At 42.4% G+C, this 27,992-nt stretch overlaps 1 protein-coding gene and 1 long non-coding RNA gene across 2 annotated transcripts; both read right to left on the bottom strand.

The window, feature by feature from the left end:
* Positions 1 to 1,125: 1,125 nt before the first annotated feature.
* On the bottom strand, positions 1,126 to 5,693 carry LOC143353850 (uncharacterized). Its single transcript, XM_076787453.1, has 3 exons — positions 5,638 to 5,693; positions 3,342 to 3,517; positions 1,126 to 2,060 (listed from the first exon to the last, which is right to left on the bottom strand). The coding sequence occupies exons 1-3, from the start codon at positions 5,691 to 5,693 to the stop codon at positions 1,927 to 1,929; spliced, it is 366 nt and encodes a 121-aa protein (XP_076643568.1). The 3' UTR covers positions 1,126 to 1,926.
* Positions 5,694 to 6,933: 1,240 nt separating this feature from the next.
* On the bottom strand, positions 6,934 to 8,207 carry LOC143353101 (uncharacterized). Its single transcript, XR_013082075.1, has 3 exons — positions 8,149 to 8,207; positions 7,142 to 7,239; positions 6,934 to 7,003 (listed from the first exon to the last, which is right to left on the bottom strand). It is a non-coding gene; the product is annotated as an uncharacterized LOC143353101 (long non-coding RNA).
* Between the last annotated feature and the right edge of the window lie 19,785 nt (positions 8,208 to 27,992).

Raw genomic sequence — 27,992 nt, 5'->3', positions numbered from 1 at the left:
GTGCTTTACACTTTAAATCAACAAATTCGTTCCTAATTTTACAATTTAAGCTAATAGATACGGAAGTATATTTTAGAATACAAACAAGAAGAAATTCGATTAATAGAGTTCACGGTATTTAGAAACAATGAACGAATAAAGTGGCTTTACGAAGAACACGTGAATGTTAATTAAACAATGTCTACAACCATTCAGAAAATTAATTAGCAATATAAAGCACGTTTTTAAAGCTGTCTTAAAAAATGTTAAACAATTCCCAACATCTACTTGTTAAATACAAAAGAAAAAAATCCACAGAAATCTGTTAATTTCGACTCTCTTGCAAAGATCGTACGATTCGCTATACTTTCAAGCAAGTACACTGTATTCAAAACATTGCAGTTTCCATTACGAAACATGCACTTGCATGTTCCCGCGGGTAGCGCACGTGTTAATTCAATATTTTAGCAATGTAGCCCCCGTTTGTCGCGTCGGATCAATCATTTACGGGTTGGAGCGCCTCGGAAACAATCAATTTATAATTCGCAATTAAACTTTAAGCCCGTCTGCAAGGTACGAGAGAGGAATGTGCAAGGTAATGCAAGGTGTGCGGCGGTGGCGGCGGTGCAACGGGTCGCGCGCGCGACTCGCAACACGGGTTAGTCGTCGGTTCTCTCTCCTCTTCTCTCGCTCCCCTTCGCGGTATTAATGACGATCATTAATTCCTTATCACCTTTAACACATTTTTTTTTGTCCGCCGGGATCGGTTCCCGGCGCGAACGCCTAGTCATAAAGTGTGTATCCTGAAAAACGATCGGCGAAACCGTGGAACACGACGCGGCACCGTCATCCGAGAAGAATAATTGCCCGTGGCAATTAACAATGACGTTTTTGTCGGGGCTCCCGTCGCCTCTGAGACGAGCTATGCGAACGATTATCCTTGCGCATCTCGCAAACATCTGAATAACAAGCGATACATCGAGTGTTGCTGGAACCGCTCATTTTGTACGAATTATTCCCTCATTTTCCAAATTTTATGGAAATTTCCTGCGTAAGCAAAAGGCCATTAAAAATTAATAGCGTCAATGGGGGGTGATTATTTCTAATTATTAGACTGTGGATTTTATAAATCGAATGGGCAAGTACAAAATGGTAAAACGATAAAAGAACTTGGGAAAATATTGTTATATTATTTCCCAATTAATATTATTCAAAGGTGAAATATCATTTTTGTTTAAGCCCTGTTGGAGGAAAATTCTGGTACGCATAATGATCCTCAATCTATTAATTAACCAGAAGGAATTATTGAAGTTTCTTAAAAGTAACACTTTGAACTATTGCGAGGAGTTAGGATTAAATCCAACATGGCGGCTGGGCACGTTCGGATTTTTTACACGTGTTTCATAAAGCAAATGATCAATAAATATGAATTACAGCGAGGAAATTTACATAAGACAATAAAACGATTAGAATTCTTTGAATCGGTGAGAATTTCCAGGCTATGACGTTCAGAACGATCACTTTAACGTTTTATATTCTTGCTTGTAAGAGCTGTTTAATGCTTACAATAGTTATTTTTAGTAACCTGTAGCATTTACCAGCCTCAAAGAGACCTAAAGTGCCCTCGACATTTTATGAGTTCGCTTTTCCGACAATGTAAGATTATTTACGAGATATAAAGTTGTATGAATGCGATGAATTTTTTAAATTTACATAGATTGTACGTTGATAATTGATTAGAAATAGTACCGAGCGTTTAGGAAGCTTAAAAGTAATTGTAATTGTAATGCTAAGGCTAAGTTGTGCACGTAAAGATGTGAAACGCAGTTTCCAGACCACTGTAGCTCTGTATGCACCACACAAACCTCTCTAGAACCGAATTTGTCGCCTCTTATCAAACAAATTCGGATCTACAGGGTAGATGTAGAGCATTAACTGGGCCTTCTCCTATCGGCACATAGATCTTAGGACATAATCGGCATTTTTCTTGGTTATGGCTCTCGTGCCGGTTATAACTTCTTCGTTGGCCCAGTATGAGACGATGGCGACCCACTGTTTCCTGTTCTTCATCGTCTGCGAACCTAAAAATGTTCTCCAATTAATATCTGAACTCCCAGAATCGTTACAAAAATATTTAACAATCTCAGCAAGTTGCCGACAAGAACGATCATAGAAAATCCTAATATTTTTGTTCAGATTTAAAAAGAAATTTCTTTTTCTAAGTAATAAAACAGAAAGAAATATTTAGATTATATTATTGTATTTAGGGTGATTCGATTTTAAAATTGCTGTTGCCATTGAAAAATCGACTATTATGGTTAGGTTATAGGTTAGTATAAATATTGGCACACGGTTAAAATTGCTGTGGTCCGCTAAAAATATGCTAAGAAATCCTCACTAACAGTGCATAAATTTTCAGAATCCCCGATTAAAATTGTTATTATTCTCAAACAAGACTTTCTTAAGAGATTCTGTGAACCCGAAATTTTCGCAAAGTATTAAACAAGGATCGGCATTAAATGCGAATCCTGGCTCGTCGCAGGAGTATTTCCAGCGTATCCAATAAACAGTTAAAATCGGCGCTCTCACTAGCCCAGATCTGGCGAACTCGAATCGCCGAGTCATTCGAAAATAGACTGGTTCCGCCGAGTCATTCGCGAAGGGAGCAGGGAGGCATCTATTTCTGCGTGTCGCGAAACGAAACTTCGTTCGTGTGTGAAAAAAGCCCATGAATAATTCCCGTACTTTTTCTCGACATCCTCTCCGACTTTTCCTTCACACCTATTAAACCTCGAACACTTTGTCGTTGCACGAAACAGTTAAAACAAACAACTCCAACCTGTTCCCACACCATTCGCCTTATCACGACCCTTTAACAACGAATTACGAAACTGGAAACAATACCCTCTCTTAAAAACTCATGAAAAATTTTTAAACCACTGTTAAGCTCACCAGCATATAAACTAAATTATTTCTCAGTAAAAGCACTATTCTATATTAAAATTTGCTAAATCGGCTCATAAATTATGCGAATGTCCTTTTCTATTTTTTCTACGACGAAACGCAGAAACATAGTTCGTAGAAAGTGCTAAAAGAATTTTTAAAACGCTAGTTGTACTGGTTCGAAAAAATATAAAATAAGTACCGAGTAAGATGTAACGAAATGGTCGCAGATTAAAATTTTTGAAATTCCCGCCACAGGATTAAGATGCAACGATCTGCGACAAGGGACACCAGGATTCGATTATCGGGTTCGACAGTCTCCGATAGACCATTAAAGATAAATCCTGTTATGTCACTTGGCACACTTCCTGGGTGCATATCATAGCGGGTTATCTTTAGCGACAATAATCATATTACACCTGCGCAGCCGATAGTGATTGATGCTCGTCCCTGGGATCGAAGGCACCTGAGCGTTAACGGCTCACGGATGACACAGCTGAATGCTAGCAAGGTCGTGTTCTCCTTCGTCCTCTTTCTCTTCTTATTCCTTAGCGGTACAGCTCCTTTTATTTGAACGCCGACGATGTCGATGTACCTTGCGTTTCCAGGTTACTTGGTCATCCTGCGCCGGCGATGATGTTTACCTGAAATCATCGCGGGGTTGCAGTTAGCCGAGCACCTCCAGGATCCGTTCCGTCACTCTCATAATTAGCTGTTCCACTTAGACTCTTTTCTGAAAAAACCGTTTTCTATCGGTGTCATTCGGAAGGTGTACTATTCACGTCGTCCACAGAGAAATCGAAGGAAGTTGCGCTATTCAGAGAAAATGCGATTACACGCTTCGAAGATGTTATTAATAATTCTTTTATCTGTCCGTGTCATTTAGAAATTGTGCAGTCGACGTTATCGAAAGAAGATGAAATTGATTTTGATAGAAAATGAAACTGCAAGCCTTAAACGTGTTATTGATCATTTTTGTATGTTTCTGTGTGGTTTGAATATCACATAGCTCACATTGAAGGTGTCGCTGATAGAGAATGGGATTGAAATTACTATTAACAGAAACTGTGATTGCAAGGATTAACGGTGACATTGACATTCAGAAGCCTCGATAATGAAATTATTACGAAAAAAGAAAGCGAATGAATTTGAATTTGCAAAGAATTTAAATTTGAAAAGAAACATCAAAAATTAGGTGTTTACGGTGTTTAGGTTTCCCAGTGACCAAGTCAGCCCAATAGTGTACTACAGTAAGCGTCTTTAGAAGTCAAGCAGTTAATCCAGAGGACCAACAAAGGGATAGTTTGTTAGCTTAGGCTCATCTTCTAATTTTTGTGCTTCGAGGGATGAAATCCGCTGTAGTCTGTCAAAATATTGTACAAACTCATTTTTCTCTCGGAGAATTGAAACCGATAGGGCACAGTACGATAGAATGACAGGATTCCTCAAACTTTGCCTTGGAAGTGCTAATCCCCTTAGTATGCATCCCTGCAGCATGCTAATCGGGATTAAGCCGAATTAGGGCGGGCCCGGGACTCTAGCCTAAACTTGGCGTCAAAACACTTCATACCTTTGACTATGCCGCCAATTATCTTTAATCCCCGTTATTATACCGAATTAAATTTTTATTCACTTTTATTCGTTAAGGAGTCGACCGAAAAATTTCATTTCATTTCCTACACGTGCGCTGGACTTAAATAATTATAAATCCGATCGTTTTAGTTTCATTTTAACCATGGCATCGCTGTGCAGTAAAAAGAATCTTGAAAAGATTATTTGTTTTTTTCTTTTTTAATTCGATACATAATCAATTTTAACAATCAATTTATGAGGATTTTATATCTGAAAACTGTTTGATTATTTCGGAAAAATTTGAAAAATTCAGAGTGACGTTTAGCCCTTCTGCTGTTTAATGAACACATGTATGAAATATTTATGAAAAAGAACAAGCTCAGTAACAAGTGGTAAAAATTGCTCGCTAACGAGCATTCCGAAGTTGGTCAGAGACCTTAATCTCCAGAAAGCCGACTTCTGAGACTGACATTCGAAACGAATCCTTGCGAGCACTTATTTACGAGCAGGTAGACGTTGATTTGCTCCCTCGGGACGCAAATAATCTCCCCTCTGGGATCAATAAGCCGAGAGACGGGTTGGAAATATGAATTTTACGAAAGGACCTTCAGCGTTGAGGTTCCACAATTTTAACATATAAATCGAATCGCAAATACCGTCCTTGTAAAGCAATTTTCTTCGATCTAATAAACCAGCGTTGACCTAACCTTGTTAAAACAGTGAATTGCACAACCAATGTCAATCCCGAAACGATTTACTTTCCTTCGACCAATGAAATCAACTATGAACCAATTTCAAAAATTATTAATCTGAAAATGCAAACTACCTAGTGGTAGCAATACGGGCAATTTAAAATTTTTTGAGAGATTAAAAATTAAAATTGCAACAGTAAAACAAATAAACTGAAACAGTAGCAAAATCAAAAGAACATAATGTCCTCAACTTATTAAAATTATTATTAAATTTCCTGTATTCATTTTTGTCATAAATGCATAAAATCCGCAGCGTTGTTATGAAATATTCTGTCCCCTTAAAGCAAATTGGCTCCAAAATTAAAAAGAGTGCAGAAACACGGCGTACGATATTCTGAACCAATTAAAATCATTCACCTTTTGATTTTTATCGCGAGTGCACAAAATCTACTTATAGAAGAACCTAATATTCTTCAGTTCTGCTGCTTTAGTCACGTCGCAAATCATCCCGTCGGTGTGCGATGGCTCCAAAATGAAAAAGCGTGCGGAGACAATACGTACAATGGCGTAGGGATGAAAATCGTCGAAAGTTTCCAAGAGCGTCCCGTCCAGAGGGCGTATTCGAACGATCCATGGGTTCCGATAGGTGGATAGCGTTGGTAGTTGGAAGTTCCACGGGGTTTTCCCTTGTATCGACCCGGAAAGCCACCCCCTTCGGTGGTCTCCGCCATTACCGTCCAGGCGCGCATCTGCACCCCTAGCACCGGCGACGCTATTATCGTCATCCCCCTGTTCACATAATTTTCGGCATTAGAACTGTTGCTCCGGGAGGCCATCGAAACTTTTCTGGCCCTGTTGGCCGGACTCTCTCGGCTCTCTGAGTTACGGCCGAGAGAGCTGAAACCCGGCGCACGAAACGGCTGTATACGCGTACCCGGCTCGCAAACTGTAATGCTTTCGAAATTACTGCGACGAAGTGGCGGGTCCCGGCCGATAAGAAACTCTGTTTATTTGCGCGAGGAGAGTCGGCAGAGACGGATAAAATACTGGGACTTCCGCTGACCCGTGGAAATTGCACGGTTTAACTGACCCGGGCCGTACTTTGGTGCGACGGTTACGCGAGGGCGAGGGAGGAAATGTTTTCTCGATGGATACTGTCTTGTAATAATTAGAGAGCCGTCGGATTATAAGAGCCCACTTCTACGGGTTAACAAGTTTAGATTGAAATGGACAATTTGTAAGCGGAAGACTGGCTATATTGAACTTATTTATCATTAACGCGTTGACCGTTAGCTGCCACAAACATTGGGTAAAATCGACGCGTTTTATTTGAAAGCCTCAGATTTATGGTGTTAATTGCTATTTTTATATCACAGACCGTAAGCAAATTTAGCATGCTTCATCTATCGTCGCAGAAATTAATTTTTGAAAAAAATCTAAACAGTGTTACAGAGTAGATATTCGTGTTTGCAAATGGAGAATATTCTTTTGGCAGCATTGTAGACAATATTATCTATGTCGTATTGTTGCTCTAATAGTTTGATCGCTCACTAGGTAATAATTGGTTGGAAGGCTCAGAAAACGTACCTTCTTCGATTCTATGGTTTCTTGGAGCTGTTTTCTGAAGTTATTTGGAATTTTTTAAAGTTCGTCTCGACGGCGTTGTACTTCTAAAATAATATCGTATCGTGTATATTCCATAGTCTGTCCCTTGTCGTTATTTTGTTACGTACCTTTCAATTGAGTGTAGTGCTCATTTGGTCGGAGATTGAACGACGGGATGCACTGTTTGATTATGGTGAGATTTCCCGCGGCACCTGGAAACGAAATTAATTTGCTTAGATGGTTTTTGCGGCCGCGCCGGCAAAGAAGTTTGTGGATAGGTACGTCGGAGCCGAGTCGATGGAATTAGCTTCGTTTAGAACCGGGCAGAACATAAATGAAATATAGAGTACCGTGTAAGTGGCGATAAAAGCCGCCGAGTCAGCATCAATCAACCCTTTCACCGGCGAGAGTCCCTCGTCGGACAATCGACATCCGCACCCTAACAGTCCTGGAAAAATAAACCAATCGCGTAACTACTTTTACTTGTTCGACGTGATACACGTGTCTTTTTTTTTTTTATTTTTCGTTCTACATTTCATTCACTTCCATTCGTTTACTTGTCGGATGAATTTCCACTTTCGATTCACTCTCGATGGTCTCATTCTCTGTTCACAGTTCGAATCGTTGTGAAAATGGAATTTTTAACTGTTTCGTTATTCTTCTAGTTCCGTGAAAGGGAAAATGTCTCGTTAACACTGAGGTCAAAATAATTCACAACGATACAGGCAGCAGAAACCCGTCGGAAAGCCTACTGTCCTTCTCTAGGCTCAAAAGATTGCCTAAAGAATTCCAGAATTGAAATACAAGTTAGAGTTCTCGATTATTCTCAAATTCAAAATCTACTTTTTCCTTAAAACTTCCTTTAAAAATCTCTGGAATAAAAATGTTTGGAGTACAATACAATCTTTAACAACGCTGACCCTCCACCAAATAGAACTACGCTTAAAAATCAAAACCCTCAAATGATCCAGACTAAGAATGATTTTCTCAAGGATCCCAACTCCACTCAGAACCATAAAAAAGAATGTCTATAGTACAATATATACTTCGAAATCACCGTAAGCTCACAACAAACTCGAACAAACCCTCCACTAAGCAGGACCAAGAACCATATTCACGAGTAACAACACCAATAATAAGAATTTTCTCCAAAATATCAAGAACTGTATAAATTTCTAGGAAAATAAAAATGTTCAGATTGCAGCAGACTCTTTGAAACCACTGTGAGCTCACAACGATCAGAAACCGAGCCCTCCAAAAATCTCCGTAAAAATCAAACTTCCGGCCTAGTCTGCCGAAACGAAGGGCCGATCCTCGCAAGGATAAAAGTCCTTCGACCACCATGAGATCACCGTACGTTGTAGCGTGGGTTCCATCGTCGGGTCGCGAGCCCGCGACGTTGATGCGCCGTGTTATCAGTCCTCCTCCGGGTAGATAAGAGTCCTTGTAGTGTCGGTGCTCACAACCCAAAGAGTCCACCGGCTGGTCGGATGGCTGGACGGGACGTGATGGCTGAACCGACGAATAAACCAATAAACGGCGCAACCATCTGCTCGCCAGCCGGCGTGTATCTCTTTCTCTCTTTGTCCCTCTCTGTTTCGCTCCTCTCGCCGTCTCGCTGCCGTTCTCTGTTTATCTCTCTCGAACTTTCGGAGCCCCATCGCCTTCTGTCCTCGCCATTCTTCTCTCCCCTCTGTTCCCGTCTTGCTCGCTCCCTCTGTTCTCGTTTCACCGAACCCCTCCTCCGGCCCTGGCCCCCCTTCGGCATCGGCCACCACCATTTTATACGATCCTGAAATGAGATCCACGCGAGGGCTCAGCATCCGTGGGGAACTCCCGCGGCTTTTATTCCACGACAATGAACGGAGCCAGCCAGGACTCGCATAGGCTAGGCCGCGGTTTTTCGAAACGCTGAGGAATTCCGCCTCCAGATAACCAACCCCTACGAGATGGGGGTTGATCGGTCGATAGGATGACGAAGGGGTGACTTCTCTCTCTCTCAGATTGGGGGTACTGATGCGTGCCCGGAGACACGTGTTACGATGATTGGTGCCACTGACTTCCCTTTCTGTATATTAACACTAAACCCACCGAGCCTTCAAAGTAACTGATACATGTTGTCTATACTAGATATATTTATTTAATTATTTCCCACGAAAGCATCTTTATAATTTCAGTAATTGTAATATAAAAATTCTGGAACCGGTCATTTTGACCGGCGGTGGTAGGTTTAGTGTTAACTCCGTTTTGTACAGAGGTTTTCGTTTTTCAAGTATAATGTTGACGGTGTGTAGCAAAGAAATAATTTTTTAATGTATGCAGTTTTTGTTTTTATTATGCACAGGAGAGGGAGATCTTTGAAGATGATTTTGTGGAACTAATTATGCTCGTTCTCGGTCAGTTTTGAGCGAAATATTTTTCGAAAATGTCGCGGGGGGTCTGAGAGTGTTTAAAAATATTATAACACACTGAACTGAGACGTTTGAATAGAGATCATAAAATGAACGAGCATTTCCTTGATTTTTATTACGGATACAATTTTTCTGGCTATCTAAAATCGTTTTTGTTTGCTTCTAATAAAATATTCTAAAACCTGATCGAATATGTAGAAATATTTAGAAGCATCATAAATCACTGATCAAAAAATTTAAGTAGAATTGAGCAAGATTTAAATATTCTTCAATGCCTAAATAGTAGTCATGCAAGCACAAAACAAGTAATTACGAATGTTGTACAATTGGGAGCAATAAAAAGATGAATGTATTCAAATAAAATACCATTTAGAATATGAGTTCAAAAAATTGATGAACGTCTGAAGGAAGAGAATATTGATGAACAGCCTGAACGTAGCTAAACATTGTCATCAGTATGATCACCGAAACTGTCCTCGGCTTCCTAGTGCTAAAACGAGGAAGAATTGAGTGGAAAATAACACAGTAGAGTGAAAGTTTAGGAGGCAGAATTTCCAGAATTTGGAAGCACGCGGCAGGTAAATCGAAGGCCGATCGTTCGCCGCCATCGTTTTCAGTCCCATTAGTCTGCCGAAGGACCACGATACCTGCGTGCAGCTCCGAAGCCCGGGCAAGGAAAAAGTTGAACAATAGTACAACAGCGAGGATCCCCGCTATATTGCCGCAATAAAACAAACTCCGTAAAACCGGACACGGAATTCCGAGAAAATTCTCGGCGGTCCGTTAACTTTGCATTTTAACGGAGGAGCCTCTAACAGCTTCTAATCGCTCCCCTACTCGTCGGAGAAATTCGACTGGACTGGACTCGACTGAAATTAGCTGGTATCCTGAAGAGGAAAAATCTGCGACGGCGTTCTACGGAAAGGATTAAATTTTTATCTTGCGTAAATAATTACACGGAACCTACACTACGGACCCTCTAAAATTAAATCGAACAAAATTCGCTTTTAAAATTGTTACGAATAAACCGAAGTATAGCTGAATTGACACTATTTTGTACAGCTGCAAGTTCAATAGTTCTATAATGATAATAATTTATTAAAAATACTGAAAAAATTACACAGTCTGACGTTAAAATCACTGCGAATAAAAACAAATATGCTGAAATCCTCCCTGTTTTATGCAACCATAAGTTATCCAAAAGCAACGCTAATATTTTCCAAACAATAACAGTGGAAGGTTTTTACCGCACCGCAGTGAAAACTTAAAAATGCAAACATAGAAAGGAAGTGCGCCTGAGCGCAATGTGCGAAAAGAAAAACGGGGTCGCAATAACATTTAGCATGCCCTGCGGCATGCATATTTATGAATAAATATGCTCGAGACTTAACCTAATTGTATGCATTAATGTAAAACAATTACATCCGCGGTTCAAACAAAATGTATGTACCTCGAAGAAAAAAAAAAATGGAAAATTACGTCTTTGGGCGATAAGATTAATTTCTGCAAAGAAAAATTAGCAGAAAGAATACTTTTTATTAGCCGGAATTCGGTATGCCGAATCTGTTACGCACACGCATACAAATTTTATACGTCTCTGGCACGCAACGTATCGGTGTCAGTGGTGGGAATCGACTCGCGCCCATATGGTGGACTATAAAAGAGTAACGAGACCTCGTTGCGACTCCCATGGTCGAATTGCGCCGCGTGACGTCACTTCTCGCGGAAACGTGTTAATTTACGACAGCGACGGTTTAATTTTTAGGCGTCGGGCGTCGCGAAATTGCGTGGAAACGCCGGGAAATTAGCGCCACACTCTGTGTACGTGGCTCTGATAACCGGGAGACCCAGTTTTATTTCAGCAGAATGAAATAAAACCACTCATTTTCAAAAAATTTATACACGCTTGCACTTGCGCAATTTTTACAGGCGTCTTCAGGTCTCTAAACAAGTCCTGAATTGTTCAGTATTTTTAACAATTATAGCTATTTCAGTACACTGTGTGTCACTGTTTAAGGTTTTTTCCCCAAACTTTTAATGGCAACTGCAATTTCACTGTAATAAACCACCTCTAATAATGTGATCTAATCAATTATCTTAAGGAGGATTTTCGATCGAACGGACTTCGACAGTATTAATTATACTTCTTTTTACTACGACAATTTAAACACCTTAAAAATTATCATTTTAACAAAATGACAAAAATACTATAATATCTTTCAGTGCTCAGAACAATTTAGTCAAATAGGATAATTTAAAGTGGAATGTTTTAACCCCTCTGGTCATTCCAATGTTACGAGCTTCATTTACGATTTCAATTGACTTTTATTTCGTAATTAAACGCGTCAGAACGAATGAACGTACCGAATAATTTTCTACAGAAGCACAGTAGTATCGTTAACAACAGTAAAATTAAAACTCGGAGGTGAATCGTTTCAATTTCAATTAACAATTACTCACAGACAGGTAACACATATCCAAATGAATGAACGTACAGGACAATTACAAAATCGGAAGTGAATCGTTCTGACCTCATTAGCAGTGCCCCTATCAAAAAATTTGAATGACGATTCATTCCGCAGTACACGTCCAAACGAGCAAACGTGCTGAATAATTACAAAACCGGGGCTCCCAAGTGGATCGTTCGGATCTCTCCAGGCGGAGTTCCAGCGTCAAAGATCGTATAATTCTCGTTACATTGTTTTGTTAGGAAGTTCAAAGGAGTCGAGCAAGGGAAAAGAAAACGCGGTGCCTCGGGGTTCCTTCCGTCGGATTTCGATTACGATAGTAGAAATCAGCGAGCCGTCACGCGATGTTTTGCCCAAACGGATCGTTAAGCGTTTTAACGGGCCGGACGAGGGGGTTCTCAATGAATTTTGCCGAGCACCGGTTTAGCTTTCGTCGAATCTGCACCGCACGCCCACGCTCCTTTTTCCATACCATCGGCACAAAAACGGAGAAAAAAGAGAAAATAACGGACGAGGGCCGTGGCGGGGAACGTCGCTGTCTCCGCGGGCCATTACACGCTTACCAACAACGAAACAGTTGTCAACCCGAAAAGCAAACAGCTACGGAAATGGTAACAACGTTTTACTCGATTACACACGTTTTACGGTTGGCTCTGTTACCCGAGCTTCATTTCCATCGACGTGCGATAAGCTTAAGGTGTGCGCCACGTTTCGAAAATAATCTCTCCCTTCGGAATTAATTAAAAGCCAGACAGAGCTTCCGCGATACCCTTCACGCGATGGAAACTAACTTCGGAATTTACGTATCGGTACTGCTCTCTCTCTCTCTCTCTCTCTTTCTCTCTCTCTCGCGAGTAACAGCAGCAAAGACGATTGCTCTTTCTTGAAATTCCCTCGCAGCAATTAACCCAGATATTACTAGCGTCCTCGCGGAGGTAATTTGAATTTCACGGGGAATAAACTTTTATCTCTCGCGAGCGTGGTCCACTTTACCGCCCTCCTCTCGAAATTAAAAATTTTTTTAATTTTGCGCGCTTCTTGGAAGTGGCACGAGAGATCCTAGGATTGTGCTTACTTCTATACTTATACTTGGAAAGTTCGGAACTATAAAATATCGCTCGCTTGTAATTTGTTCATCTAAAGAGTGAAACACTTTACAGTACCTACGAACAGAAAAAAGAATTTTCACTATTTTTGTGTAAAATTATCTTACCATAAATGTTCGTACTATTTTCAGTACTGTTACTACCCTTAACTAGTTGGCGAGTCATAGTGTTTCTGAGTTTTGCTTTCAATGAGAAATGAACGTTTTTTTATCAGAGCATATATTACAATAAAAATTGTATGGAATCAAAATAAACGCAGTCTTCTTGTCAAATTATAAAAGTGTGTCCATGAAAAATTTCCAACCTCTCTTATTGAAGCGCACACTGATATAAAAATTGTGTGACGTGAGAATTTTGCAACCTTGTGATTACTATGAAGCACCGTACATCGTTACACTTGATGCTCGGTAATTCTGGTGTTAAAAGACTACAATTCCGACGTTAAGTGGTTGTAATGATTACATTCTTCCACGTCGACGTTAATATCAATTTAAAATTAATTGTACAGTTATTTTACGAAGCAGCGAACGCACTTGCAACGCGCACTTGACGATGCAAAGTGTCGAAATGGATTTTTGAAGATTCCATTGAATGAGCACCGTCCATACATCTCCGCGAATCGCATAAACACCGTCAAGTGGGAGGATCGGTAAGCAGACGATTGTGAATGGAGTCATTCCCTTGTCAAAACCGGCGCCGCCTAACAAATAAACATGCTGAAAGATCGTTGAGTGATGCTTGTAATGTCCAAAAATCACGGGGCCCGTGTATATTCTTTGACGCGGCGGAGGACAACAACATCGATCACCTGACGGTTTGTCGCGTCATGCCGCTTCTTGTTCATTCAGGTGTCGATTCACGCCGCCTGTCGATATGTTTTAACTAATAACACGTTGGACAAACGACGTGTGTTTCGCGTGTCGATTTCCTGGTGTCGATAGGCACGAAATTGAGACGGGCGTGCTTTGAAAAACGACCTACCGGATAATCTTGTTCGCAGAAAAATATTAGATGATAAGTCTTCTACGTGATAACCGATGAGCCACGAATTTTGGAGCGCTCTGTACAAGACGGCGTCAGCTGCAGATCATTTTCGCGATTGCATGAAATTTTCTCAGAAAAGTTTCAGAGGACAGCCAGGAAAGCTACGAAAAGATTTCCAGCTAGACTGAACTAACTAGCAATGGATATAATATAATTGTTCTATTTGTTGATGAATACGAATCAGAAATTTTGTGGGGCCGTGTACAAGTCTGAGGTGGCAGCAGGCACCTCGGAAGTGCAATTGAAGGCTTTCAGAAAAGCTCGGTTGGATAAACGAAAGCCGTGAATCGAGGACCAATCGGGCCATAACGAAAATGGACCATCAGGGCGAACGTGCCTGCGAGTTTTAGGGATCGAAAGGCTAGACGTGGAATGTGGACCGACTGAGTCCTTGATTGGAGTCATAGCCGGTTTGCCCTCGTGCACACACGTCCACTTTCAGTATACTGTCGCCTTCCTGAACCCAGACCGAAAGACCGGCCGGTTGAATGGAGAAAGAGAGAGAGAGAGAGAGAGAGAGAGAGAGAGAGAGAGAGAGAGAGAGAGAGAAAGAGAAAGAGCGGACAAGAGAGCCTATAGCAGTGAGTCGATGGGAATGGCACTCCTGAAAGTGTCGTTATCGTTTTAACAACTGTAGATTTTATAATAGCGCAGGGGGGAGGGTCGAAACCTTTCGAAAATGGTCTTGGCAATCGGGGGCGACTTTAAATTCTTGCAAAATTGCTTACGGCCTAGAACATAATGGCAGCGGACAGGTCCATTATGACTGTTTCTAGTAGTTAAGTCCAGTTTCGAAAATAGTTGGTGAAACGGGGACGGCTATGAATCTATTCGAAGCTCGAGGAGGTCGTGATAATGATAATGACGGCGGTTGTGGGTTTCGCAACGATCGAGGGACGTTATGATTTAATTCTTCGAGGAATCGCGGGATAATTTTAGGCCTATGGACCACTTTGACTCGATTCAATGCTGCAGAAGACTTTGAAAATCACAGAAACATAATTTTTTGGTGCACGGAAACTGTAATAAACGTAGATTCTATATTACAATAGCATCACTTTTTCAAAGATGTTGATCTCGGCTCCAAAAAATACAGATATTGCTCAAAATCTGTTTCAAAGCGACGTTAAAGCTTCTTTTAATTAGATAAAAAATATAAAGCGCGATATATTCAACCTAGATGATAGAATATATTATTTTTATATGTGTATATAGGTGTTTATATGTTTTATATATGTGTTTATATTGTTTCGTTAATCGGAGCAGTAGGATTTAATTTTTAAAATTCGTAATTTTCTACACTAGGGACAAAGAAGATAAAAGTGCAGGAAACAAGGGGACAACGCGCAATAATTTGCACAAGGACAATCCGCAGTCGCTTTTTCCAGCAGTTGTGAAACCAAGCGAAACGAAACTGTGCCGCCAGTGAGGAGCAGAGTAAAAATCGATCGATGTCCCGCCAGATTCCGAGATGCTGGCCGAAACAGCTCGCGAAATTCGGCAACGTTGGCGCCACTGTACCGTATTCAAAACGAGCCAACCCGGGCAGACTCCTATTTTTTTTTTTTTTAATCAATCAAACACAAAATCTGATATTACATACAAAAAGATACACGAAGCCCTAGAGTTGAATACAGAAGATCTGAATGTAAAGCGAACTCGAAGAGCAACAGTGCATTAAATAAAAGATCCCAATCTTTCAAGTCGTTTCGTTGGTGGAACGTGACTGTTGGACATGCATACAAAACGGACAGAAGTGAATAGTAATTACTGGAATTCCCATTGAGGTATATGAGAAAGTATACTTCGCTGGAAGTGGTGGACTGTAGCCATTTTTCTGCTCGAAATTGTTTTCGTTTGCGAGACACGAGTGGCTGTTGGAAATGTAAATGAAATGACGAATGGAAGTGAATTGTAATTACTAGAATTTCCACCATTGACGCGCTCAGGAGAGCATTACAATTTACAAATAAAAATGGAGTGTAGCCATTTTCTAGTGGCAGTGTTGTTCAGCTTTATGAACAGAATTCTTTTGAATTTACCTGAATTTTATATAAATCTCTACAAAACGTTCGCTTCGACGAAATAATATATTTAGAAACAGTCAATAAACAGTCTGAGTTTCACTCTATCAACAAGAACTCATCACCCGACTACAACAGTTGCCTGCTAAGTTCTACTTAACGTTACAAAAACCAATGTCAATTACCACAAGCTCGTGCAAGTCTACAAAACTACACTAAAATATTCTCACCAAAGTTCCACCCCAGAGCCATTCAATACTGCACATACACGTCGACTCATCAATGGCCTAAATATAGTCTACGCAACTATGAACTCATACTCACGCTCACAGAACCCATCTGGCGTCGGTTATTTTGAAATGCGTCGACGATTCGTTGCCAGAGATCGCGACGACGGTTTCACCACCGTTCCACCCCTCCGTCACGAGATGATAGCAATGGATTCCTGTCGAGTCTGCGCTCTGAGGGTTGAAAACGAACATTAACATCGACGCAGGACACGACCATGAACCAAATCCACGTAATTCTACAAATCAACCAACCTTGCAAACCCATTAACCAATCCAGACAATTCAAACGCCATATTAGACCCTCTATCCATCGATTCAACGTACCCCGCAGCATCCAAAGGCATTCTTCACCCTCTTCCGTCAGAAAATCCCTCGTTGATGACAAAGACAAAGCAAAATCTCGCATCTACAATTACCACTGTTCACTGTGATCTACGTGGAGCTAGCAAACCGATTTTCAGATCGAAACTACGACGAGCTCCCCCTGCTCTAGAGCCCCAAGATGAAGGACACCATGATCATCCCCGGGCTCTGCGCGTCGCTCTAAATCGAGGACCAACTGCTCCATCGACGGTCCAGGTGGTTTTTAATTGAATGAGCTCACCGATCACTGGTCTTCAGCTTCCAGAGTCAAGATGATGGTTTTTTGGAGTTGTTGATGGGTGTTTTTCGGTGAAAAAGGGCTCGCGACGCTTTTCCACGGACACGCACGAGCGCCATAGGACGCCGAGGCCGAGTTTGCGTGGTGGAGGAGACGGATCGACGCTGGGCGTCGCCATCACGGGGTTGAAAACGAGTAGGGTGGCTGATGTTCCATGGTGGGAGAGACCCCGGCGCGGAAAGAGAGCAGGCTGCAGCGTGTCCGATCAGCTCCACGGAGACCTGCAGACTGTCCCGAGGTCCGGCCGCGTCCCTCCTCGGCCCAGGAACAGTCATTAACATAAATTGTCTTCGGTGACAGTTATTTCCACCACTCTTCGGCCCCGGCTCCGCCGAAATCATATTAGGCGGCCGCGAAACTGCGCAGGAATTTCATTTTTCTCGACGGCCACGCGGCGTCAAATTCCTTCGAGTACCCGAGCATGCGAAAATTATGTTAATTATTGTTCAATATTAAGGACCGTTTCGCCAAAAAATGTTCATCGTATGTAAAGTATTATTCAATGCAAGGTCTTCTTCGTCTAGCGTGAAGACATCGCTTACTACGACTAGCTGAAGAGAATTGATTTTTTGTGTTTAAGTACAGGCACAATTGGGACGTTGTCTGTATGTTAATTTCGAGCAGGGCTGTATAATTTTGTGCAAAAGAGGAACTATCTATGACCATGATAATCTTTAATTCTATGAATTTCACTTTGGAGATGATAAACAATATATTTGCAGTTTCATTAGCGGTATCAGTTGACTAGGAGGAAATTTAGACATTGGTTATAATTAATATAATATAATTAAAATAAGGTTTTGCACGTCGTCTTCCACGAGAACCGAAACAAGGTATTATTAAATAATTGTTATTGGTATATTTGTTTATAAATTATGGAAAGTCAACCCAGGTTCGGTTATACTCAATAAACTAAAAATCCATTTAAACCATCCATCTAAACTAAAATTTGTGTGATTAAGAATTTTGTTTTTGTTTTTGATAATTTGGTGAAGATGGGTACGAAGGTTACTGCGCAAGGAGAGATGACAAATTATAAGCGGTGAGTGGCCGCATCGAGTAGAAAAAAAAAATTCGACGAGGTCTTGTTTTATAGCCATCCATGTACATGCTGATCAATGGCAGCGCACAGATTGCGGTATCTCGAGCCTATTTATATTCCGCATTCCTCCTGGCAATATCTTGTTCGTGATATTGACCGTGACCTTGAGCCTGTCGACGTATTCGGATAGACAGCCTCCGAAGACTGCATAGTCACGGATAGTAGTCATTGATCATGGTTGCAAGATATTCCGTTGCGATAACCATGTCGCCCACTCGCTTTCTCGACTCGGAGATCTGGATGTCTGCGGAGTTCCTTAGAAGATTTTTCGTCTGATTCAACTGACAATTTTTAAACAAATTATCATCGTTTTAAAAAATACACTGCCGTCATATTTTGGGTTTATATTTTGTTACAGTAAAAAATTTGTTCCATCTTATATGAATCTAAATTGTTCCAACGAGTGATTAAACAGTACCTGAGAAATTGAATGAAAGTTATAAGATCGAGGAACAAATTAAACAACGTTAAATAATTCTTGTAGGGTTGAAGAACAAACTGTATTACCAGCTGCTAGTAATTCCATGCGTCGGTGCCATAAGCTAATACTGTAGGTAGTATCTTACCTTTCGATGGTAGGAGATGGAATTGCAGGAAGAAGTCAACTCAAACAGAATAATAATACAAAGGAAAAATGTATATACAATTCTTATTGTAAATGCTTTTTCCATAAGATCTTCTTCGAATTCTGTAATAAAATTTTTGAAGCAGTTGCTATTCAAAATTTTACCAACCATTGGATTTTGAAGAGGTTCCAAGAGGAGGCACCAGGTGGTCCATTCCTAAAAGGGAAAGTTTGAATTTCGAATTAAATTATATAATATTGACTTCGGCAATGTATTTTACATTTTACAAAAAAATTGTACTCATCTGTACAACACAAAATTCACAAAGTTTTATAGTATTTTTTGTTGAAATGATACTATTTATCCAATGTATGTCAAATTCTGTCTAAAAATTTGAATTCTTTATGATGGGGAAGATTCTTTTAATTGTTGAGTTTTATTGCTGCATTAAAAATTACATTTTGGCAAATACGAGTCTTTTGGCGTGCGACTACGATGATTCACAATGTATTCCTACGCCAATGCGGCAGATCCAGGTGGTCGTAGGTCATTCGTGGTAGACTCCACCCTTCGAGCGGTAGGCTTAACCAGATAGGCCCACCTCTCGTCACCATCAACCCCCACTTCCTCTTGACATAATTTGATTCATGATGGCTGTACAACGACTAACACGCCATCTTGTAGCGTCCAGTTGAAATCTTTCAAGTCTTTCATCGCTTGATACTGTAGAACACGATGAAAATCATCTATTATCGGCTTAGCCTGCTGTTCTACTAGAACCTGTTTGCTGTTGTTTGTAGATGGCAGAATTACTTGTTCTTCTAAATCCACCCCTATGCTGCTACCCCGTAATTAATCTTTGAATTGCAATATTAATTACCTGATACCTTTTATTCAGTAGCAATTTCACTCTTAAAAAATTCTTAAACTTAAGCAGCGATAAAAAAATGTAGCTTAAATTAAAGTCAAAAACTTGGTCTTTCATACAATGGACTCCCAAGGACATCCAATGTCAATTACAATAATCAGAAGACACAAATAAAAATTCCTTCCTCTCTCCAACAATTTTAATAAGTGCAAAATAACATAATCTTAAATTCCATCATCCTACCGTTTTAAATTCCATCCACTGACGTTTATTATAAATGTATAAACTCCACTGCAAAAAACTTTAGTTAAACATCGGAATGAATAAAATTATAATGGCGATAGTTACTTTACCCAACTCATTAAACCCGTTCAAGTACTTAAACTCGAAAAAACAATCTCCCCGAAAGATGGGATATTAAAATACCTTGCAAACTGCCCGATCAATTAAGAGTTAATGAAGCAATGAGATGTAAAATTAATCATGGACCGTCCGTGCATGCTTATTAAACCGTTCCAAATCGATCGATCGATTGTTTCACCATCGGATTCCAAGTTCAGCTACTTCGACGGCTACCAACCGGACGAGCACTGCCATTGTCCGTTTTTCAAACACATCCTCGGGTTTTATATAGCCGCGACGCGGCGCGCCGGCGGCTACGGAGAGCGCGGCTCAGGGTTACGCAATCTCATAACAACGCTCGTCGACCTAAACACGCGCACGTGTCACATCACGTTTTCAGTCATCCTGACACCCACGGGTTGCGCCGGCCTGAAGTCTTACCTTCGCGCTCCCATGGGACCAGTATTCTAGAACATGTAACTGACACTGGTCAGAGGAGAAGCACGGTTTCTTCCTCATTGAAGCTGACGCCGACAGAACCCGCATAACACGAGGAACATGCTTGCGGCTCTGCCTCCCTTTGAATTTCACCGGCATAAATTTAGAATGTTTCATAAAAATGTTCCGAGGAACCTTTCCCTAAAAGTGTCTATTTCAATTACCATTGGCAATTGCCGCATAGTCCTTGAAAATTAGAGATCAGTTTTTTTAGACTTTTTAGTCAATTGTTTGGTAGCCTCAACAATTTTTTTCATTAAGTAACAATCTGCCTTGTGAAATACGATTTTCGAATTTATTTCGAAACTTATGATCCGATCACGTCACAAGCTTGTCGCTTGTAGCTGGCCTGGTAGCTAAAATATTAATCCAAACTCAGGAACCCACAAGACTATGTTCCTATTGACAAATCTCAATTTTTCTGGATAATTATAAATTTACACTTGAAATTCCAGTATTGTAGAACATTTTAGAATGTGTCAGAGAATGAAAATCTTTAAATCCAACACAACACTGAGGAATCGAAAAATTTCAGTAACGACTTTATAGGCCTGAAATAATGACCAGTGTTCAACCTGATGCTTCAAAAAGAGATCAAAGGCTGCAAACAAACTGGGAACGATATATATTTTGAAGCATGTTATAAAGTTCTCGGATCCAAAGGATTGGACGACTCTGGTGTTTCATAACATCATCGGGTTTTAAGGCGAGCCACGTTGGACCGTCACCCTGTTGACTTTGGTTCGAACTAAATCGAAACGCTCGGAGCTCGAGAAAGAAAATAGAGATCAATCAAAGCTGAAGACACGGTGTCCCACGGTTCCCCGGTGGAACGGGCCATTTAGATTCGGTGCCAAGATTCCGGTGTCCCTGGAAAGCGGTGACAAGAAGCGCCCGCGGATAGCTTGACAGGTTTCATCGAGAAACGCGACAGCCAGCGCGCACAGGTCGGCCAGCGACAATGGGAGCCGGCGTTGACACTTCGATAACTCGTGAATCAATATAGCGCGAGGGATTCTTAGAAAAATGACGATAGAATGGACGCAGTTGTTTGCGGGCCGGGCCGGGCCGGGCCGGGCCTCCACCCCCGCTACCACGCGTTCCGAAGCTGCTGCCAAATCTCAGCCCGTCACCGGTCCGAAGTGATTGATATCTGCTTCGCCTCCTTCTGCCTTTTATCCGCACGATTCCCACCGCAGCCTGCCGGGAAACTATTCCGTTCGCGTTTTTGTTTTAGAACGTATCCGGTCCCGTTGGTATTGGGTGAACGACGGCGTGGAATGGTTGGAGTTTCAGCTAGGCTGCGCGAGTAGGCTACTTTTTGGGTTGGTTCTTCCGCGACACTGTTAGCTATTAGGGATGTGTTCAGTGGACACTGTTTGAAGAAAGCAGGATATGATCCATCCACCTTTCCCTGATCCCTCCAACTTAACCTGAATCTTCCGCCTTTCCGGGAATCCTTCAACCCCGGCTTCACTTTATCCTGAACTCTTCATCATCTCCTGAACCCTGCATCATTCCCTGAATCCTCCACCTTTTATTGGATCCATTTCCCTGGTCCCTGTACTCTTCCCTGGACCTTCATACCCTTTCCTGGACCTTTGCCCTATCCTGAACCCTCCACCCTATCCATTCACCTTCTCCTAATCCCTCCATCTTCTCCTGATATCTCCACCTTCTCCTGAACCCTGCGGACTTCTCCCATCCCTGCTAGCTCTTCCGATGTTGTCTCTTAAAGCAGTACTGATCCATACCCCAGAAACGTTCCAACATTATTAAGTGCACGAACAGAATCAATTATCTAACCGTCAATACAATCGATACAACATTCTCTTCAGCATCAACCTCCGCCAATACCAGCGACCTCCACAGAATTTTCATCCACGAAACAACAAGCCACAGTCAGCAGCAGGAAAAGCATCGACCATATCGGGAACCATCGTGCCAACCCCACCGACCAGCAACAGCAACGACGTCGACGGGTTAGCTGAGCAGGCGATGGAGTACGAAGCGAGTTCTGCGGCCGTCACGTCGGAGAGTGACGAGTGCCTCCCTCCACGTCCGCCGACACCCTCGCAGCCCATCCGGCGGGCCAACAACCCAACGTCACCCAACCGCCACCCTCTACAAACCACCCACCCACCCTGCAAACCACCCACAAGCAGAGAGGGTGGGCCCTCCAGGTTCTCCGGAACCGCGGAGAGAGCGGTTCTCTCTCTCTCTCTCTCTCTCTCTTGCTCTCTCTGCCACCTCCCCCGTCCCCTCTTTCACTCTTTGCTTCTCTTCTCCGCGTCTCCTCTTCGTTCCTTCAGCCACGGCCGACTAGTAGTCGAGGAATTCGAGTTACTATAAATCTCCCTTGACGGGCGCGATGCCAGGACGGCCGAGGGGTGTTGGGGGGCTGAAGGGAGGACCTGGGTTGCAGAGGGCTGCGAGCAACGAGGAACGGGGTGGCAGGATGCTGGAATGGGGAGGTGCAAAAGGAAGGGAACGCGCTTCAGCCACACCAGGAATTGTAATAGTTTCGCTCGCAGGGTTAACGCAGTCTGCGGCGGAACCCACCCCCGTAAGAACAGAAAGAACGCTGGTCCCCGGTCTCTCACGAGCCCCTTGCGCCAGCTTGCCAAGGCCTTTGTCCACCTTTTTCAACGACTCCTTGGCCACGTCCTCTCGTCAGCCTACAGATCCTTCGACCTCCTACGCCTGAAACCTCGAGGTCCTGGACAATTGATCCGGATTCTGATGAAACACCGACGAATGTATCCTTCATCTTCAAGGACGGTGGTGACGGAAGGGCTCGGCACACTTTGAGCACTCATGGAAATTGAACTCTTAGAAATTCAGGTTTTAAACCTTGAAGCGATGGGGGTCCTTTCGGGGCTTTGGGGATGGTCTTGCCAAAGCAGGGGTGGAAATGAGGAAGTTAAAGTAACTTTATGTTTGCAACCATCTTGTAATGAACCAGTGAAAATCTAGCATCGGTAGAAAGTATAAGGTACCATTGTAGAGATAGCAGAACAAAGGTATTTTATCTTATGATGAAACAAGATAAATATAATTTAAACCTTATATTTAGTTCTGATTTTATCGATTGAAACATTTGGTAAAAATGTAATCCATGCTGGAAATGAACTGCCCAATGTAAAAGATTAATTGATAAATGAACCAGGGTTAAATGAAACCACAAGAATGAAGCACTAGTTCCAATACACTTTTATGCAGCAGCATGATTGCGATAACGTTGGCCAGCGTGCTCGCCGGTTGCCATCATTAAGGACGAGGCACGAGGGTATTACAAATCGATGAGACAGAAAGCAGACGTCCTCGGAGGGCAGGAAGGGCGAGGAGGAAAGTTTTCAGGTGTCGACCGAGTCTCGGTGGTTGCACGTCAGGCAACGATCAGGTCGCGAGTTCATCAAGTAAGTTGGATTGAAGAAGAACTTGTTTTCTTTGCCCGTGATTCAGGATCCCGATAAGGCGGCCGTGATTCGACTGCCGTTCTACGTCTATCTCCTAATGACCTCGCCGCGAATTGCGGGCACCTTTAATTCACCGATGTTACGTCGATAAAGTTGCCATTTACCGATGGAGATTTAAATTCCCCCTCCGAATCTAATTCCCTCCCCCGACTACTACCACGGAGAACGTTTAAAAGGAAGTTAGAACTCTTCGTCGTTAGGTCTTCGTCGCCGTACCTTGGCCGTTCTACTGTGATTCCTTACGGTTCATCATGTTTCATGTTGGCTGCTCAATATTGAAAACAACTTTGCTAAGAATTATTCTTCTCGCTCTGTCACTTTTTATTCAACTTTATTCTCAATTTTTAATTCCTTCAGGATGACAGTCACTTTTTTATGTTACCAATCATCTGATTATTTAATCTTTTCTTGTACGTAGAATATTTATTTACTCTTTCTGTGAGGAAAATTCAATCCACAAAGGACTGAAACAGTAGCAGAATATCAGTGCAGAAGTATTGCAGTATACTCGTGCATTTTGCTTTCTTTCTCTTTCCAAAAATAGCCCGTAGTAGTTTTTACAAAAATATGTATTATAGCAAAAATTGAACGGAAATCTCTATTTAATTTTGCCCTTATTAAATGCAGAATGCAACTAAAAATGTTGGTACTTGGCAGAATGCATTCTCGCAGCAAAGTAACGTACCATGCAGCAGAACATTATGCAAATTTAGAACACGGGTTTTATGATGATCAGTGGTCAAGGAAGTTCTTTTATTAAGCGCAATTTGTTGGCAACAAGCGAGCGCATGCTCGAAGCGACAGTGCACGCTGAAGAAAGCAGTAAATAACGTTAGCCTGAAGGGTAGCAAGGTTAAGTATCCCTTGTTTCATCATTAGCCCGGTAAATGCACGAAAGGGTTTCCAAGAAGCTTCTCAATCGGTGCTTCTGATTTATGGGCGAAACCCTTTTGCTCGAAATTTGCGACAAGGTCATGCAAATGCATCCGAAACAATAACCGTACAAAAGAGGGAGAGCATGTCCTTTGCATTTGGTTCGCGTGCTACGCTCCTTTCAGTGACCCGTCGCACGACGAAGATGAACTCCACTCGTTGCAAGCTGCCCTAAAATTTTCTACCTTGACGAACCTTAAGCAAGTTTCCTACCTGAACGCTATTTCAAACACAGAAAATAATACATCAACTGAACATAAATTTCTGGCAACTTTTCATTTAAGTTTTACCCATTTTCTACTGAAACCTTCTGGAAAAATCTATACAACTTGATAGAAAAAATTTGTCTACGCTTTACTAATTTTTTGGTAAATGAATCTGATTTTCCTGCTCAACTATCTTCCTTTAAAATTTAGGCCTAAGTTTTGGAGGTGAATAATTTTGCCAAAAAATTACAGTTTTGCAATAGAAGATACATTCTAAACAATTGCGTGGCTCTAAGACAATAAATTGCTGTGACCATTTTTGTCACTATACTGAAAAAGGCACGAGTTCTGCAGAAGTACTTTCCATTAATTGCTCTGTATAGAGCAATAAATGGCGACGTAAAAAAATGAGACACCGAAGCAGATAGAAACGAGGGGGATACGCGATCGATAGATCGAATGTTGAACGCGATGAAACGCGGTTTTAAATCGGATTCGTCGGAGGACCGTTATCCGAGCTACGGAACGGTACTTTTCTCGAAAACAGAGTGCCGGCCGCTGTATAACCGCGCTCGAGAGCATAAATCAATTAAATTATAAATTACTATACAGAAGTTGAGCAAAACGACCACCTGTTGAGGACAGGACGAGGAAGGTGGGACGAATGGGGAATCGTAGTGGGGGTAGCTATCTCGTAAATTCTCTGCTGCTACCTCGCTGTATCCATGTGTAGAAGTGTTTACTCCTTACTTCCTCTCTTCTTTCATCGTGATCTCCTAGAATGTTATTTACGAGCCACTGTTCTTGCCCTCTGTATTACGTTTGCGGTGTTAATTAGGCTGTCGCATTCAATAGTTCGTTCTACTAGAGTCTTTCGAATTATGCATGGACGGTTGGCTTTTTTCTTTCTTACCTAATTTATGGCCACCACTCGATGTCACCTGCTGGGCTACCATCATTTTTTTTTTCTAGCCGCTTTCGCTGGTCATACTAAACCCTTTTTCTACCCTCTCTGCAATTTATTTCAGTCCTTATTTTGCATAGCATCTCCATGAAGATACAAGTGTGTAAAATTCTAAATCATTTTTCTTGCGTGCCGTTGATGTCTGATATGATCTTCCAAACTGAATTATACTACGTCTGTCCATTTATTTTTAATTATACAGCGATGAATTGAGGATTGCATTTTGTATGGTTGTATGTACCAACGTGTGCTTTAAGCTAGCTACGTAACACAATTTGCCCAACATGCTCAGACCGTATCCTTCTTCTTGAGTTCGGCGGAGTCAAAGTGAAGGGTGAAATAAATTCATAGTACCTTTGTGTACGGTCCTTTTAAATTTTCGCGGACCACTTTTTCCAGTAGGATTCAAAAAGGAACTTTGTTCTGGAAGAATGGGCCGACGTTTCGGCCAGAATGGGAATCCGCAGTTTTCGAAGGGGGTGCGTTTACGGGTTTAAGCTTTGACGCGGATTTGGTAGATAAGCGTATAATTGGGAATGCGAAGAAAGTAGTAGGTAGGGACATTGAGAGCTGCCAGGGATGATTAATTCTCGGCGGAAAGCGCCAGACCCTTTGGAACTCGGTTGTAGCGCCCCGTTCCACCCGTCTTCTCTGCCCCGTTCCACCGTTCCATCGGCTCCCTCTGCAGCTACAACCCCGTCCCACGTCTCTCAACCCTCTGAGCCGCTCTTACCGCCGGGCAGACTTTCTCGTTTCGTTTGTTCTCCGGCCGTGTCATTCGTTATTACATCGTAGAAACTCGCGGATATTTGGAATTCCGAGTGACGTCTAAAGGCCGCCGTTGCTTTAACCGGTCGCGAGGTCTTCTTGCCGCGGACTCTTTGTCTTTTCTCGCTTTTTACCCGCCTTTTACTCCCACCCTCATCCCTCACCACTTTCGGTCTACTCCCATTTGCTTTTTAACCAATTTTCTAGCTTCGCAGGGTTGCTTCGACTTTAATCCAACTTTAAGAACTCTAGACTTGAATTTTTGTAAACTGGACGCTACACCGGTGTGTAAAGGACATACAAGTTACCCTGAAATCGAACTTAACAATTATTCTTTCTTATCGTGACCTTGAAATGACCTTCGACCCCCAAAATTGAAGTTAACCGAGCAACGATTTTTCCACGCGTTGCAAAGTCAATATTTCTAATACTATCACGACGGGAGAACGCGTTACACCGAGCTGCTTAGTCCAAATGCAAAATACAGGATAAATGTCCAGCCTCGAGAAAAGTTCCCTAGACGCAGACACACGGTCACCTCCATACGTACCGTCATCCAGGGACTCGTGGCGACGTCCCCCAAGCTAAAAGTGTCCACGAAGAGGGTACGGGTCCGGTCCGAGGGAGAAGATCTAGCCATACGTCTCCGGTTAGGACGAATCGCAGCGTCCATGGTTTTTCCCAAGCGGCGTCGAATTTTTCCCGGGGCCCCGAGGACGAATCCAGAAGGAACGGGAGCGGGTACCTCGGGTGCCTTCGTGTTCCTCGGGTCTCGCGGGGAGTGCTCGCGATATCGCAGCTATTTGCATAAGGCTATCGTCTTCCCTTTGTTGCGGGCTCGCCTCCCACGTACGTGGCGAGGCTGTCACTCAGCTCTCAGGCCTCTCTCCTCGGCCTTCACTCACATCAGCCCGCGGATCAGGGGCTCCTCTCTATCTACCTCGCCGTTTCTTTTCTTCCTCTCCGATTCCCCCCCCGTTCGTCCCTCTCTCTCTCTCTCTTCCTCTTTCCCTCTATCTCTCTCCCTCTCTCCATGTCCTCGTTCGATTTCAAACCTCCCTACAGAACAGTCCGCGTACACCCTGTCTTCGCTACCTTGCCTGCATTCCTGCATACAATTACACGGGGCTGCGCTTATGCATTTCGTGCGTAACGCTCGCTGACTTTCGACGCGGAGAGCAGACTCCCATGTTCGTCGTTCGGTTTGAAAGAGAGACGAAGGGAGAGCCAGCGAGCGTATATACTTCGCAGAACCGTAGCTTCCCGGCGGCGAGCTGATGGGGCTGAGCCCCGCGTTCCCGCTTGAAAAATACTGGTTCGCGGGCCGCATTTTTAACCAGCTTCCGCGTTCACAGCCTCTCTCTCTCTCTCTCTCTCTCTCTCTCTCTCTCTTGTTTCGCGAGCCAGCCCGATGCCACAACCGATGTCCTTCCATCGACGAAAGTTCGCCCTTTTTAAAACCATAATTAGC

The sequence above is a fragment of the Halictus rubicundus genome, chromosome 4 (genome assembly GCF_050948215.1).
Source record: "Halictus rubicundus isolate RS-2024b chromosome 4, iyHalRubi1_principal, whole genome shotgun sequence".
NCBI lineage: Eukaryota > Metazoa > Arthropoda > Insecta > Hymenoptera > Halictidae > Halictus > Halictus rubicundus.
Note: the sequence above shows the minus strand (reverse complement) of the source record. Positions and strands in the feature narration are given on the sequence as shown.

What these genes read in the sequence shown, in the direction of transcription:
- LOC143353850 (XM_076787453.1), bottom strand. Translation starts at nt 5,693, where the DNA reads ATGATTTGCGACGTGACTAAAGCAGCAGAACTGAAGAATATTAGGTTC. An exon ending in AATATTAGGTTCTTCTATAA is followed by an intron (nt 3,518 to 5,637) that starts GTAGATTTTGTG and finishes TGGAAACGCAAG; the next exon opens with GTACATCGACATCGTCGGCG. An exon ending in AATCACTATCGGCTGCGCAG is followed by an intron (nt 2,061 to 3,341) that starts GTGTAATATGAT and finishes GAACATTTTTAG; the next exon opens with GTTCGCAGACGATGAAGAAC.